This window comes from Panicum virgatum, chromosome 3N (assembly GCF_016808335.1).
Source record: "Panicum virgatum strain AP13 chromosome 3N, P.virgatum_v5, whole genome shotgun sequence".
Lineage (NCBI taxonomy): Eukaryota > Viridiplantae > Streptophyta > Magnoliopsida > Poales > Poaceae > Panicum > Panicum virgatum.
This window is the reverse complement of record NC_053147.1, coordinates 893716-909441: the sequence shown is the minus strand read 5'-3', so window position 1 is coordinate 909441 and position 15726 is coordinate 893716. Positions and strand designations below refer to the sequence as shown.

General features: G+C 46.6%; 2 protein-coding genes across 4 annotated transcripts; both read left to right on the top strand.

Moving 5' to 3' along the window:
- The first annotated feature begins 1121 nt into the window (after positions 1-1121).
- LOC120663480 lies at positions 1122-3288 on the top strand. The gene has a single exon (XM_039942306.1). The coding sequence runs from the start codon at positions 1757-1759 to the stop codon at positions 2657-2659; it is 903 nt and encodes a 300-aa protein (XP_039798240.1). The 5' UTR covers positions 1122-1756; the 3' UTR covers positions 2660-3288.
- Positions 3289-4652: 1364 nt separating this feature from the next.
- On the top strand, positions 4653-10246 carry LOC120663479. Of its 3 annotated transcripts, none has more exons than XM_039942304.1 (3): positions 4653-5018; positions 5090-9475; positions 9539-10246. In XM_039942304.1, exons 2-3 carry the CDS (start codon positions 7282-7284, stop codon positions 10030-10032), a joined length of 2688 nt encoding a protein of 895 aa, XP_039798238.1. In that variant the 5' UTR covers positions 4653-5018; positions 5090-7281; the 3' UTR covers positions 10033-10246. The 3 variants fall into 3 exon arrangements, with proteins under 3 accessions (XP_039798238.1, XP_039798239.1, XP_039798237.1); XM_039942305.1 differs by having other exon boundaries at positions 4653-5448; positions 5488-9475; XM_039942303.1 differs by having other exon boundaries at positions 4653-9475.
- Positions 10247-15726: the final 5480 nt, after the last annotated feature.

The following is a 15726-nucleotide window of genomic DNA, read 5'->3' as shown; positions in this document are numbered from 1 at the left end:
CTACATGTCTACAGGGTCGTCTCACCGTTGTACTTGCTGTTTTTTTTTCGACGCGAGGCGAAGCCCCATTTCCATTACCAGAACGGAAATAACAGAGTGCGTACAGAGAACCGAGTCGAGGGAAAGAGAGCTAGGAGGATAACCACTTCCAGCCTGATTCAGACTGAAAGACATTACAGCATGGTTTAACACCGGGGTTCCCGGGATACATTGCAAGGCTCTCTTGACCGGTCTAACCGACAGAAGGAAACAAAAACCAAAAGACCAAGGCGAGAAGCTTCCACAAAACCAGCAGGCCCGCAGCGAGCAGCGCTTCACTTTCTTCACTCTTCTGGTTCTTCTTCTTCCACGTCCTCCGGCGGAAGCAACATTCTGGTGGAGTAAGGCGCAGAAGCTTGACCTGTCATCACCCTGTGAGCGCAAGCGACCAAAGCCTGGACACCTTCCAGAATCTTGCCTTGGGTCTCTTGATTGTATAACCCTGACCAATAAGTCAAAAGAGCACATATATGGATTATTGTTTCAATCGGGCTTTTGATGGTTTTATTTTTCAAAGTATGACTTTTTCGGCATTTCCAGATAGCCCAACAAACTGCAGCACAGCAGCTAGTGTATATAATTTCCCCTCCAGGTAGCCAGTTAGAAATCCAACTTCTGAATTGTAGAAAGCAACTCGGAATATTGTTTGCACCAATGCAAAGGCCAACAATACCCCAGATTGTTTTGGCTAGAGCATTGAAAGAAGAGATGATCAATATTTTCTTCTTCTTGACAAAAGTAGCAAAGTGGGGAGCCAATCCACTTCCTTCTTATAAGATTGTCCTTTGTTAGAATAGCCTTGTTCTCAGACAACCAGAGAAAAATCTTAATTTTATATGGAATCTTCGCTTTCCAGATATATTTAAAACCATTATGAGAGTCTTCTTTAGTTAGCAAATCATAAACTGACTTGGTAGAGAAGCATTTGTTTTTGGTCCACCTCCACATAGGAGTATCTAAGCCAGATTCAAAGTTATATTTGTATACAGAGTCCACAATTGTGAGCCATTGCTCTAAAAGAATTGGGTTAAGCCATCTGCTAAATCTTAAGTTCCCTTGTCTGCTTAGAAACTCATGAACCGATATAGTTTTATCTTGGCAAAGATTGAAGAGACAAGGATATATGAGACATAGAGGTTTGTCAACTAGCCATCTATCAAACCAGAAAGAGGTCTGTTTTCCCAGCCCAATTTTCATCACTCTACCTTCTAGGTAGATATGCTTGACTTTCAACAAGTCAGACCACACAGGAGAGTCATCAAGTCTATGCTCGACAGATCCAACAGTATCTCCATGTAGGTACTTTGCCCTGACAATGTCCTGCCATAATCCCTCCTCAAACTCAACTTTCCACCACCATTTACAGAGAAGGCTCAGATTCATGGTTCTGATGTCTTTTACACCCAAGTCACCATACTTCTTATTCTTAATAATGATGCTCCACCGTACTAGATGGTACTTCCTTTTCTGAGAACCCCGTTGTACTTGCTGTTAAAGATCTCATCTTTATCTTTGCATTTCCATCCAAGTCCATGTCATAAAATTTCCATCGCACTCCTGAGTCCTGACTCCTGTCATACTCCTCCGTTCCTCTTTATAGCAGAATCATAGAGATTGTTTGCAATTTTTCTTTGGATCCTAGTCGGTTAAGGAAACAAGGATCACGATCTATTTAGTCCAAACAGAGCAGACTCCCAGCAATCACATTCGCAATGAAATGAAACGTCCTCGCATCTGTCTCCGCACGACGGCCGCCGGCGGCTCCGGCTGGTCCTCCCTCCCCGGCGACCTCCTCGAGCAGATCTCCAGCTACCTTTCCACCGATGCCGACCTCCTCCACATCCACCAGGTCTGCGCCCCATGGCGAGCCTGCACCTCTCCTCCCATCGCTTTCCGCCCGTGGATCCTGGCCCGCTGGACGGCCCGGAGCCCACCGCCGGCACGCTCTTGCAATTACTCCGTCTGGCTCCCCCGCCGCCACCTCCAGCGGGAGGCGGACATCGGCGCCCCGCCGGCCGGCCTCCCGTACCTGTACTGCTGCGGCGCATCTCGCGGCTGGCTCGCCCTCACCGACAACGCCAGCTCCCCCACGCGGCTTGTGCTGTGGGACCCGGCCTCCGGCGCCGAGGTCCGCCTCCCGCTCCTGCCCGGCGTCACCCAGGTCTTCCTCTCCGCCGATCCGCTCGCCTCGCCGGACTGGATGGCGGTCGCAGGCCAGCGCTACGGCGACATGGGGGCGCAGAAGTCCTTCTTCTGCCGGCCTGGGGACGCCGCCTGGAGCGCCCTGTGCGACCGACCCACCGCCGGGGTCGTCAGCGTAGCGTTCCACGCGGGGAGGATATACTGCTTGGATTGGCAGCGAGTCCTCGTCTGCGACCTCAACCTTGGGCCGGCGCCACACGTCCAGATCAGGAACATCAGCGGCCACATCAGCCGGCTCTGCAGATGCGTCTGCGTGGACAGCTACCATGGCATCCGCGGGGTCCACATGGTGTCCTGCGCCGGCGACCTGCTGCTCGTCGTCCTGCGCAGGGGCAGCGGCCACCCGTCCTTCGCCGAGATCTATAAGCTGGAGTGCCCGCCGGAGCGTGGGCAGCCACTGGAGCTCGGTGAACGGTGATAGAGTGACGGACCTTGGCAACTACTCGCTCTTCCTTGGTTGCCGCGAAAACTTCGCCCTTTCTGCCAAGGAGTTCCCCGCTATCAGGAGGAACCATGTCTACGGCTTGGAATTTGATGGGAATTACTCTCGTAGCTATGACCACGCATGGCCTGATGATTGGGCGTTTGTGTTCGACCTGGGTTCAGGTACTTTGAAAAAAATTCCATACCCAGGAGAGTTCAGGGACGACGGAAGCAATTGGCACTTTGGCAGCCACTTTTCTGGTTGTGTCTCAGAAGCCCACTCATGATGAAGCAGCTAAACGCCTTACCGAGAAATGAAGATCCAGCAACACTGAGCTCTGCAGCTGGTGTTGAAGTTTTCAGAGATGGCATTCAGAGTATCATCTGTTGAAGATCTAATGGAGGGCGACGAACCTCTTTGTGACTACTCACTGTTTGTGGTCCAATTTGATGCATTGTCCTTGTTTGCAAATGGATTCTATGCCATCAAGAAGAACAATGTATAAGTGTGCAGACAGACATCACAAGCATATTCAGTAGGGTTTTCTCTACTATTCTCCTAAAAATACATAATGCCAAACTTATGTGAAATTCATAATATCACTGTAGTATAAAGGTTCATAATATCACTGGAATTCATGATGGTCGCTGGGAACAACACCAACAATGGAGTTGGCAAAGATGGCCCTAAAAGACAACAGTAGCAACTCGATGGCAGCAATCAGCATCAGGGTTTTTTTTACCACCGGAACCGGTCCGGAAACGGCGGTTACCGGTGTAACCGGGCCTTCCGGACCGGTTCCGGTACCGACCGGTTGCAAACCGGTCCAATTCAAAATTTAAATTTGAATTCAAAAAATGAAAAATTCCCCAAAAAATTCCTAAAAATACTTCAAGTTGTGACGAATCTAATGGTGTCAAATTTTTTCAAATATTCGTTCATTTAGTATACTTTTGCGGGCATGTGAAGTTAAACAAAAAAAAAGACCGGCCCATTAAGGCCCATCGCGCTGGCATATGACTCACGCGGTTGCCTCCCACTCCCACGCTTATTACTATTGCATTTGTATGCATTATTGTAAGTGTGGTTTTTTACATTTATACGTGCATTGCTCGGTTTGTTTGTCACCGGAACGGTTACACCTCAAAACAGACCGGTTTACTGACCAAACCGGTCGGCTAACCAGTGCAAACCGATTGAACTGTCGTTTTTGTTTGAAATTTGAATTTGTCCGATTTTTTCGATAACCGGTCAAACCGGTCCGGTTTACCGGAACCGGCGGGCGTCGGTTTGGTCTGACGTAAAAAAAACCCTGATCAGCATTGGATACTGACCCCAAAGGTGGAGGGACGAGATCGTATCGCTGCTGGTTTTCCGGCGATGCCACTGCGCACCTTCCTTCACAAAGGAGACACGAGAGAAAACGACGGGAGAAATCTAAGAGGAGACAACCGAGCTGTCTATGGCTGACTGCACGTGTGTGAATGGGATGATGGCTTTGCTGCTAACGTGCTCGGACCAATCGGATCGCTCCAACTCGGCAACTCCGACCTGGTGGTGGCAATTCCAACATGATATTCCCTCCAAACTCAAAAATAATATCGTTTTGAACAAAATTAAATTAATCATTAGCAATATAATTCATAAATAATTTTTAAGTTGTTGAATTTCAAAACACAAAAAATTTTATAATTTTTTTTATCAAAAATATTTTTTAAAAAATATAAATGTATCACTTTACGATAAATATTTTTATAAAAACAAGAAATTAAAATTTAGTTTTGGAGACCGTATCATTATACAAAACGAATCCTTTTTCGATTATGGAGAGAGTATTTTCGTGGGTAAATTAAAATATTTCGATTTCGATCTCAACAAAAATCCAGAAAAATTTCAAACGTGGCGCGAGTCGTAGCACTGGGCACGAGTCCACCCCGTCGGCAGTCAAAACGACGCGGCGGCTTCGGCGAGCAGATTTCCCCCCGATACCCCTCCTCCCCCGTCTCCCACCCCCTCCGATAGGCCTCCTCCCCGACATCTTCGGCACCGCCCCTCCTGCACCGGCCCCCCTCTACTGCCGCCGCTCCTCCTCTACCGTCGCCGCTCCCCTCCTGCGAGCACGCGCGCGGCCGCGCACTGGGACCTGCGGATCTCGCCGCCCCCTCGTGTACCGCCGCTGCCCCCCTCCTGCGGCGCCTCTCGCGCCGAGACGCGAGGCGGAGCACCCGCGCGGCCGCGCCCGCTCGTCCCAGGCGCCGTGCGGAGCCCCACGGGCGCAGCCCCTCCTCCTCGGCCCGGCGAATCCCGGATCCGCGCCGCCACCACCTGGAATCGCCCCGCCGCCCCAAGTCAGGTGCGCACGCCGCCCTTTCCAGTCTTCTCCGGCCGGCCGACGCAGCTACATAACCGCTTCTCTTCTCGTAGACTCGTACAGCCTGGCCTGTACACAAGAAAATCGCTACCAAGCCAACAATTCCTTGCCCCTCCCACAGTCCCTAGAGCCTTCCTTTCCTCCGGAGCAGAAGGTTCTAGAAGCCCCGCCCGCCCGCAAGCCAGGATGTGCGGGATCTTCGCCTACCTCAACTACAATGTGTCACGGGAGCGCCGCTACATCCTCGAGGTCCTCTTCAACGACCTCCGCCGCCTCGAGTACCGCGGTGTTGGGGATCACCATCGCGCATACCGGAGGTTGCCCTAGACTGCAGGACGGAAGCCGAAGGTACCGAAGGTCTCCAGAGCCCGGAGGTCACCCTTTTGGCCGAAGCTCACCTTTCCGCACGAAGGTCAAGTGACGCGGCCGAAGGTCACCCTTCCGGCCGAAGGTCAAGTGATGCGGCCGAAGGTCTTCGGATGAAACCAAAGGTCCTCGAAGGTTGAAGGTCACTCCGAAGACCCGAAGTATCAGGGACTCCAAAGAATCAAGAGGGCACCCGAAGGTCCGGCGCTGATCCGAAGGTTGCAGAGGACCTTCGGGATAGCGTCCCGAGCACGAGTCGGATAGAGTAGACAACTTGTACATTCCAACCTGTAAAATGACCTACGGCTCGGGATATTCGTAGAATATTCTGGACAGGTAGGGGTATTGAGGTCATTATGTAATAAAGGTTGGGGGTATAAATACCCCCTAACCAACCTGTACTCGACACGTGCATATTTGAGGGAGAAGCTCTGCCACCCCGCTTAATTCTACCTTCGTGTATGTATTTTTCTTGGGTTGATAAGAAGCGAAGAATCCAACAGTGGCGCCCACCGTGTTCCCAGCTCGTAAACCAACCCTCGATGGCACAAATAAAGAGGAAAGCCACAAACCCACCCGTGGGCGACGCCCAACATGATTCCCGAACCATCGAAGAAAACACTTCCACACAACCTCCACCGAATGACAACCAACCAACAAACGGAACTCCCGAAGTTACAGATCCGTCGGGGTCTAACCAGGATGAGTTCACTGCCCTGAGCCTCCAGCTTCAGGCCCTGGAAAAACAGAAAGAGATCCTTGCCAAGCAGCTGACCGTTCAGCAAAACGCGCTGAACCAAGCAAACCAATTGGCTGAGGCCAGGCGCAAAGTAGCAGCCATGCAAGCAGAGATTGACAGAATGGAGAAAAAATGTGCAAACACTCAGACCAATCACGAGCAGCAACCTCCGCCGAGAGGCACTCACCAAAATGAGATTCACAACATCCGAACCAACTACATCCACCAAGACCATTATGTTCCACCTTCGGCTGGCATGTACGACCCAAACTCGCCACTCTCTGCAGCCTTGCAGCACACACCGTGGCCGCTGGGCTACAAGCCGCAGCTTCCCAGATACAACGGCTCAGAAGACCCAACTCAATTCATCATGACCTACGAAGCTACCATAGCTTCGGCTGGCGGCGATGGCCCTATCATGGCAAAATCCTTCATCATGGCCTGCGAAGGTCCAGTAGCAAACTGGTACTCTCACCAACCCTCGGGCTCCATCACAAGCTGGCCTCAGCTAAAGGCGAGTCTCAGACAAGACTTCCAAGGCTTCGGGCGACTCGATCCAAACACCATAAAAAACTTCCAGTGTCTCCAAAGAGACAAAGAACCCCTCTATGATTATTTCAGGAGGTTCGTCCAAAAGAAAGCTTTGATTCCAAATTTCCCGGAAAAGGACGCAATTGCCAAGTGCATCGCTCCCTTACTACCCGGACAGCTAGCCTCCCATTTGTCTAGGGAGCCACCCAGAACACTCAGCGTCCTGTATGCTGAAGTAGAAAAATACGCGAGGTCAGATGCATACCACAGACGAAGGGTCGAGCAGCGAAGGATAATGAGGCAAGCTGAGAAAAACAACTGGAATTACCAGAACAAAAACCCTCAGTTCGTGTTCCCTGTGGAGCCCTCTCAAGAAACTAGTCCTGAGCAAGAACAGGACCAGTTCACGACTCCACCAAACAAATCCCCCGAAGCTCAGCAAAACAACCAGGGTCGCAATCATCCAGGGCACAAAGGCCGAGGCCACGGTCGAGGTCGAGGAAAAGGTTGTGGACCTTCGAATGGACCAAGAAAGCTTTTCTGCCATTTCCACGGCAGCGATTCGGACCATACAACCAATTTCTGCCCAGAGAAAAAAAGAACACTCGAATGTATGGAAGAAGAGAAAAAGGCAAAACTGGTCAATCACACCACCCTGTCAGGACCTTCGGCACCACATTTCCCACCAACACCCGCGCTATACAATCCAACTTTCCAGCCCACACCAGCCTTCTCCTACAATCCATACCCAAACAACTAGCCTCCTCAGCCACAAGCTTATCCCAAACAGCTATCATTACCTCCGCCTCCGAGCCAGCAGCAGGCTCAGGAAGAGCTACCTCCGCCCCTCCAGGCCCACCCCCAAAGCAAGAGCCACAAGGCTCCCAAGCTTCGCAGATATCCGCGCTGCCATCCTTCGGCATGATCATGCCCATATCTGGAGGCTCCACCCTGGAGTTCCAAAACAAGAGGCAGCGCAGAGACTACTTCAGACAAGTCAACATCATTCTCGTTGACGGTCTGGCTAAGAAAACACCTTGGTCCCACATGCCGATAACCGTCTCAGAGGAAGACATGAGCCTCAACAGCTACCCGCACACTGACGCAATGGTCATCGAAGCCAACATTCAAGGGTGGACCATCGAAAAAATTCTAGTCGATACTGGCAGCTCCGCAGACATCATCTTCTCAAGCACCTTCGATAGAATGAACATAGACAGAAACCTCCTCCAGCCAGCCGAAATCCCCTTAATTGGATTCGGAGGGAAAAGGGTCAAGGCTCTCGGAAAAATGAACTATCCATACCTCGCCATCTTCGGCCGGGGACTCATCAACAAATTTGAAGCAGTTGTTCACCAATTGTATTTGTGCATGAAAATGCCAGCATCAAGAGGCATCATCACTGTACGTGGCAACCAACAGCTTGCCAGAGACATAGAACGAGGGGTAGCTCCGGGGCAGAGAAATGTTCATGCCCTCGAAACTGAAAGAAGCTCGCTAACTGCGAAGCCCAATAAAGAGAAAGTAACCTTTGACGAAGGGTGCGAAGTCAAAAGAGTGCCCCTCGACAAGCATCTACCGGATAAGGTCGTAACAATAAGTGCAACACTGTCCGAAGAAGAAGAAAAAGAACTGCTCGACTTTCTGAACAAAAACAAAGACGTGTTCGCTTGGTCAGCAAGTGACCTTCGGGGAGTCAGCAGAAACATAGTTGAACATCGCCTCGACAGCAGACCCGGTGTCAAGCCAAAAAAGCAAAAGCCACAAAAGATGTCCGATGAAAAGGTTGCCGCTGTCAAGGCGGAGGTACAGCGCTTGCTGGACGCGAAGGTCATCCGCGAGGTCAAGTACCCAACTTGGCTCGCAAACACAGTACTCGTTAAGAAGAAAAACGGTAAATGGAGAATGTGTATAGACTTCGCAGACCTAAACAAAGCTTGCCCGAAAGATGACTTCCCTCTCCCACAAATCGACAAAATCGTCGACGACGCTGCAAACAGTCAGCTGGTATCACTCTTGGATTGCTTCTCTGGATATCACCAGATTTGGATGAGAACGGAGGATGAAGAGAAAACAAGCTTTATAACCCCCTTCGGCACTTACTGCTTCGTAAGAATGCCCGAAGGTCTGAAAAATGCCGGCCAATCATTTTCAAGAATGACCTCTAAAGTCATGGAGCCACAGTTGAAAAGAAACATTCTGGCTTATGTTGACGACATCGTCGTCATCAGTGCAGCACGACAAGACCACATATCAGATCTTGCAGAAACCTTCGCCAACCTCCGGAAGGCGAACCTCAGCCTCAACCCCGAGAAATGTGTTTTTGGAGTACACAAGGGGAAGGTCCTAGGATGCCTGGTCTCAACCAAAGGCATCGAGGCCAACCCAGACAAAATCGCAGCACTCTGCAACATGGAAGAGCCAAAATCAATAAGGGACGTGCAAAAACTCACGGGCAGAATCGCCGCCCTGAACAGATTTATCCCACGCTCGGCAGATCGAAGCCTGCCGTTCTTTAAAGTCCTCCGAAGCTCCCAAAAATTCGAATGGGGCGAACAACAAAGGGAAGCCTTCAACTCCCTCAAAGAATACCTCCAGAACATTACAAAACTAACTTCCCCAGACCCAAAGGAAATACTCTTGCTTTACACCTCGGCTTCGCAGAAAGCTGTCAGTGCAGCATTGGTGGTCGAAAGAGAAACAGGTGGCACTCGCAAACAATACCCAGTGTACTTCGGAAAAACAGAGAGGGGGGAGATCTCTCAAGCTCAGGGCTCAGCTTATCAGATGTTCTTCAGCAACGGTAAATATTAAGTAATGTACATTCATCATTGATCCTGATGAACTAATCCCATCAGCTGTGCAGGGAGCTTTGCCGTGGTGGCCAGCCAGATGCTATGGCTGGCCGCCTTCTTCGGCGGTGTTGCGGCCTGTGCCGTCGGCATAACCTACCCGCAGCAATACTCAGCATTCGCCGTGCCGGCCGCCTGCGCCGCCGACCTCAGCATCTTCAACAAGCTGTACCTGTCCTGCTTCGCGGCCATCACCTCCTGCACCATCCAGGCGTCGTGCGTGACCCTAGCCATGGCGATCATAGGGTCGAGGAAGAGGGTCGACAAGCTCCTACCGCCCAGCGGCGTATGGTGCCGCTGGCTCCTCCTCGCCGGCGTCCTCTTCTGCGGCGTGTCCTTCTCGTGCATCATCTGCGTCGTGGACTTGTTCATCTTCGTCCGAGTTTCGAGGTTTGCTTGCTTGAGTGTGGCGGCAAAGTTCTTGGTCTGTGCTGGGGATGTCGTAGCCGCCATCTTGGGGATAGGTGTCTTTATTGCAGGATCTTACATAGCTTTGTTCTGCCACTAGATGCGCTCTCTGCTTCGTCATTTATTTAGCAAATAATTAATTAAATTTGCCTTACCCGACCCATGTATTATGTATATATACAGTAGTCTATATACTGTATGGATGATCGACGCTGGTCGTCACTCCACGGCTATTGATCATTAATTTTGTGCCTGATGGTACTGCTGGATACACTGCATTCAAAGAACAAATGATTCATGCTTTCTACTACTTAGTTGCAGAAAGGCACATTCATCGCCTTGGTGTCAATTTCTCTTGCCCAAATTGTCTTTAGATAGGATATCATTTTGACAAATTAACCACACAGATAATCTTAATTTTGAGTGGAAGTTTGGCTTTCCGGAATCCAGATCGAGAGATAAGGAAGACACATGCATATTATATTGCTGCATATATAGATGCAGGAGAGTACATTGGTTATGGCATTCAGGCAGTTCAGTTGTTAACACTACTACAGTTAACATGTCTCTCATTCCATTTAATTGATTTTGCATGTTAATTTTCGTGAAATCCTGTCCTAAAAGTGCAACAATATCTTGCCATAAACCATTGAAATAATGTACTTTGCCCGGCCCTGTTTTCCAATGCTTAATTACCAAATTTCATAGTACAGCAGGTAGCTAGTAGCTAGCTAGTTAGCTTACATGCATGTCGCGTATATAGTTGTGCAATATAACGCCTGTTTTTCACGAGTTGTCAATGCAAGGCCTATCTTTTTACGCACAAATGCACAATCATTATCTGAAAAATAGTTGAGTTTGCAGTTTATTACACTCTACTTGCAAACCCTCATTTGCTGTAAACTGTATGTGAAGTCATTGTCGAACGGAACATGTCTGTCGAACGGAACTGACATGTTGTCAAAGAATGGCAAAACCAACAAAAATCACACAGAGCATCAAGTGCTGCAGGAAATGCAAACTTTAATCGATGAGAAATTATTTGCAAATTCCATCTTTTTTAATTAGTTAAACTATTGATCACAGTAGTACCCTCCTGGACCCCCGTAGGCGACGTCAGTGCCTGGATGATCCCGATCCGGTCCCAGGTTCTTGACATCGTAGCACTTGGCGGTGGTGACGATGGTGTTGACGGGGTCATCCACCTGGTCCCCGCCGTTCTTGTTGACGGCGAGGTAGTAGGCGATCGTGGCGGCGTTGTTGGCCCCCGCCGAGGCGTACATGCCGCTGCCCATCGGCGTCAGGGTGTGCCTACCGCCTGGCCTCGTGTCCAGCACCCGCCCTCCCATTTCATTGTGGAAGCTCTCGATGAAGGGCACTGGGAACATGTTGGGGTCGAAGTAGCCGATGGGCACCTCGTTGATGGACAGCCACCAGACTGCAGGCCCTGTTGCCCTGTACAGCGCAACCGTGACGAAGTAGAGATCACCGCCGACCCTGGAATCACTGTCCCTGAACATTGTCCCCAGTGCAAACTGGTTGTTGGTCTGAATGAATCCACACTCGTGATTTATGCAGTGTGATTTCTCGCCTCCATCATTCTGCAGGCACATGTGTATGCAGAATCCTTCATTTTAGCATTACAGGATGAGTAACTAGCAGGCTACTGGCTTACTTTTTTATTATTTTTCCTGCGAATGTTTGAGCATAATATGTATAGTACTATGTGCTTACAGTGGCATAGATGTAAAGCCTAGGATTGTCGTCGCCCAAAACTGAAGGGTAAACCTGCAACCATGTCAACATTAGTTGTTCTGCCCCCAAGTAAAATCACAACTACTGTCACATGGTAATGTTTGGAAATTACATGGAAGATAATTAGAGTCCAATTAACGATGTGCGCACTTACAGCCATTCCAACAGCTATTTGATTCTTGATGTCAGGTGGATCCAAGCCTATGATGGGGGGAAATATCCTATTATGAGGACTGGCAATGAGGAGGTAATTCTTTGAGAACTCATTGGGCTCCACTTGTACTTTCCAGATGGGAAGTGCAGCGCTGGCTCCATGATATGGTCCATATACACCATAAGCTGCAGCTATCTGCAACAAACAATCCATCGACATCATTTTATATATATCATCTAAGGATGCAGCTTACACTATACTATATATAACACCAAAGTAGCGTCACATGGGCGTCGCTAAAAATCAGTTATCAACAATAAACTGTTGATCGGTAAAATTGATATCACAACCTATATCTCAAAAACATGAAGAAACAACGTAACACCATTATTGTTCTAGATAATTTGGATGACTTACTTCAAGTTTGCCTTTCCCTTCATCTTTGATCGCCGCGTCCGTAGGATGGGCATATGAGAAAAAAGGGAGACTACGCTTTGCAGCCTCATCATCAGCACTAGTAGGCTTCCTTCGAATCGGGATGGTTCCTTCTGGGCAGCTACCACTTCTTCGCCATGTTTGCTCAGGAAAACTGTAGTTTCTTCCTTTAAGCTTATGAAGTATTTTAGGTGGTTCCTTTGTTGGTTTAAGCTGTACGTCAAGGGGTAAAGAGAAAACATAGTTCTTTCTTTTACATTTTCCAGGAAAATAATAAAATATCTCATCTACCGAGCAGCTATCAATTGAAATGAACAGTGTACACGAACGTGCATGGTTATACTCTCTTCATTCTAGCCTTATGAATAGAAGTTAAGAAAAGATACAAAATTATTGCTTATTTGTTATTTTATCAAGCATGAGGATAGTGTCACATAAATCATGCGTAGCATGTTCCGAAAAATATACTGTTACATAAAAGTTAAAAGGTATAAAAAAAATTCTAATACATATATACCTGGGTTTTATGATCTCGAAGCAATGCATTTTGGAGGCTTGGTTGCTTGTAGATGTCCACACAATCAATAATGTCACCACATTCACTCTTTTGATAAGAAAGAAAAGTGACATTTTGAACATGAAAAAGATTATTCATAATCTCAATTGATTAAGAAATTAAAGGACATCTTCAACTATAAACTTTGGAAAGAGAAGAAAGCCAAGGAAATTAGAAATTCATCAAATAATCAAAACAATCTCCAAGTGGATAAAGTAAGGTGCAAATCTACAAAGTAGTCACCTAAGCCAAGAAAGAAAATGAAATCACCTCTATGGTCTTCATAATGTCATTAGGATCAACATGTACCCCATGGGCATATGTTGCTAGCAATATATCCACTGCAAACCATGCAGAAAACAGAGGGAAAAAACTCATTCCTGGTGAAACAATAAAAAATGGACCATTCGTAAATGGGCTGGTGAAGAAGATGTGCTTACAGGTATATATAATGTCCCAAATACTTGGAGTAGTCAAAAGCAATTTGTCATTTACCTTCAACCATTTAATTCATTCCTCAAGAGTTTGCTGCCAATACAGATACAATAATGAAGGTAAATAATGGTGGAGATCAAGGGCAAATCAAAATTTGATATTACAAAATCAATGTTGGATTTAGAACAATAAGATATTGAGATTTTTTATTATATAAAGATACAGAGGAGAATCAAGGATTAGTCTCCCACATATGGAAATCTTGTATCATTTTACAATCCAGGATGGAGTCCTACCAATGTCCACCTATTATTGGAATTACGCGTTAATACTGACATGCATGCAATGGCTTTCTTAGCAGGTTAGGCATCTGTCTGCCTTAAACGTCTACAGACCACTCATGGGTTAAGCTGGAAACTCCCCTAAAAGTAATTCTCTTAGCTGCCGCCTTAAGGCACCATCAATGAATCTAGATAAATTTTTGATATGTTTGATAAAAGAAAATATACAAGAAGAAACGATACCCTTCTCAAACTCTGGCTCCCCAATATTTATGTCATTCCTCACATGGACCAAGAATGCACTCCAGATTTACTTAAAGATCTTAAAGTTTATCTGTCTATAGGGTAGCAGGTATTAGGTGAAAAAAGGATTATGGTACAAAAGGTCACGATTATTCCCTGAGAGAAGCTGAGAAGCGTCAATAACTGTGAGTTTTTTCATTTGCTCAAAGAGGATTTTGGAGAAGATTCATGTTGTATTAATTTTAATCCTTTATGATTATAAAAAATACAAAGCAAATTCCAAGTTAGGACGAAGTTTTACAAAATCTACGTGCTTACATGAAAATAGACATGCATATAATAACTTTCCTGGAAAGAAAGTTGGAAAAGTTTATGGTAATGATTTTATTCTGGCTAGCCGTGCGTTTGCGCTATTGCACGACAGCTTAAATTTGCCATCCACTCCCGCACAGTGTTTACCGTAGTAGTCCAATGGGCACATGCAAGCAATTCCAAAATTTATAAAAGTTATAGTTCTTAAACCATTCATTAAATTCAAATTCCAAATGTACAATCGTATCTCTTTTGAAGATAGCTTCAAAAAAACAAGACCCCACTTGTATATATTTTGATAATATTTTTCAAAGGTGCATAAACTGTTTTATGTATAATAAAAATATTAAAATAAATTAGTTAAAATGCTCAACTGATCTGCTAAAGTTGCCTATTATTTATCATGCAATAAACATGCATCTACCCAACAAAGTTGTTTACCCTCAACCATTAATCACACCAAACAATCTATCTTTACAACATGAACACCACTATCCAATTATCAGAACTAAGGCATGTGAAGCAATATTCTGTAAAGCCATAAGCAATTTTTGTAAACATCGTAAGCAAATTAAAATACACTAAAATGTATTTCTCTTACAATGAATATATCATTAAAATATAGTGCTGTGAGATCCTATTTTAAAGCTCTTATTGAACCTAACACAATTGTGCAATCGGATTTTAATTTCGACTAGATTTTGAAACTACGATCTTTTATTTTCAAATTATGTGCATGCACAAGCTATGGATACTTTTTTTTCTTCCCTCACATTTGCATGCACACCCACCGGATAAGGAAGAGTACAAATAATCTTTGTATATTTATTTTGTGTTGCTTTGTTCTATGGGCCATGAAGAAATTTGCCAGAAAATAAAATATGAACATACAAAATTAGTCTTCTTTCCAAAAGTGGGGGCGGCCGTGTGACCCACCAAAATTACGGCCAGTCGTACATTAGCCAGATCGCCTTCAAATTATACATAATAATTCACTAATAAGATTGCAAGTTTTCTTAAGTTGCTTTTCATATGTACATCCTTATGCTGGAAGAAATCCCAGCGATGGGAGCAGCTCTGCCGTTTCCCCGAATTGAATCTTGACGCGTGTATCGTGCGTGTTTAACTTTTCTTTTTACTGCTACTGCTTGGCCCATTCGTCCTTTCTTTCTTCATGCTCGCCACATCGCAATTTGCTTCCATCTTGTCCCGTTTGTCCTACAGTCTACTGTTGTTGGGCTTCGCCTCCGTACCAGTCGTTGGTGCCTCCTCATCGTTTTGCCTTTCTACAAAAAACCTGAGATGTGCACACCACACTTTCAGGCCTTAATAGCATTGGTGTTTGAGCCCCCTATTTTTTATGTTACAACTGCTATCATTCCTTTTGGTTTGTTTTTCTTAGCAAATTTGGAACGCGCGGCACTGTTGTAAGGATCACCGGGGTGTCCGACCCTAGAGGGGGAGGGGGTGAATAGGGTCGCTAATCGCTTTTTAACCTAGGGCTCAAACTACTTGCATAAGATAAATCTAACACGTCCTACGCATGCTAGTTATGACTAAGGTTTATCTATGCTACTCTCTACTTACCCCTAAAAAGACTTGCAACCTAGCTAATCCTAATCA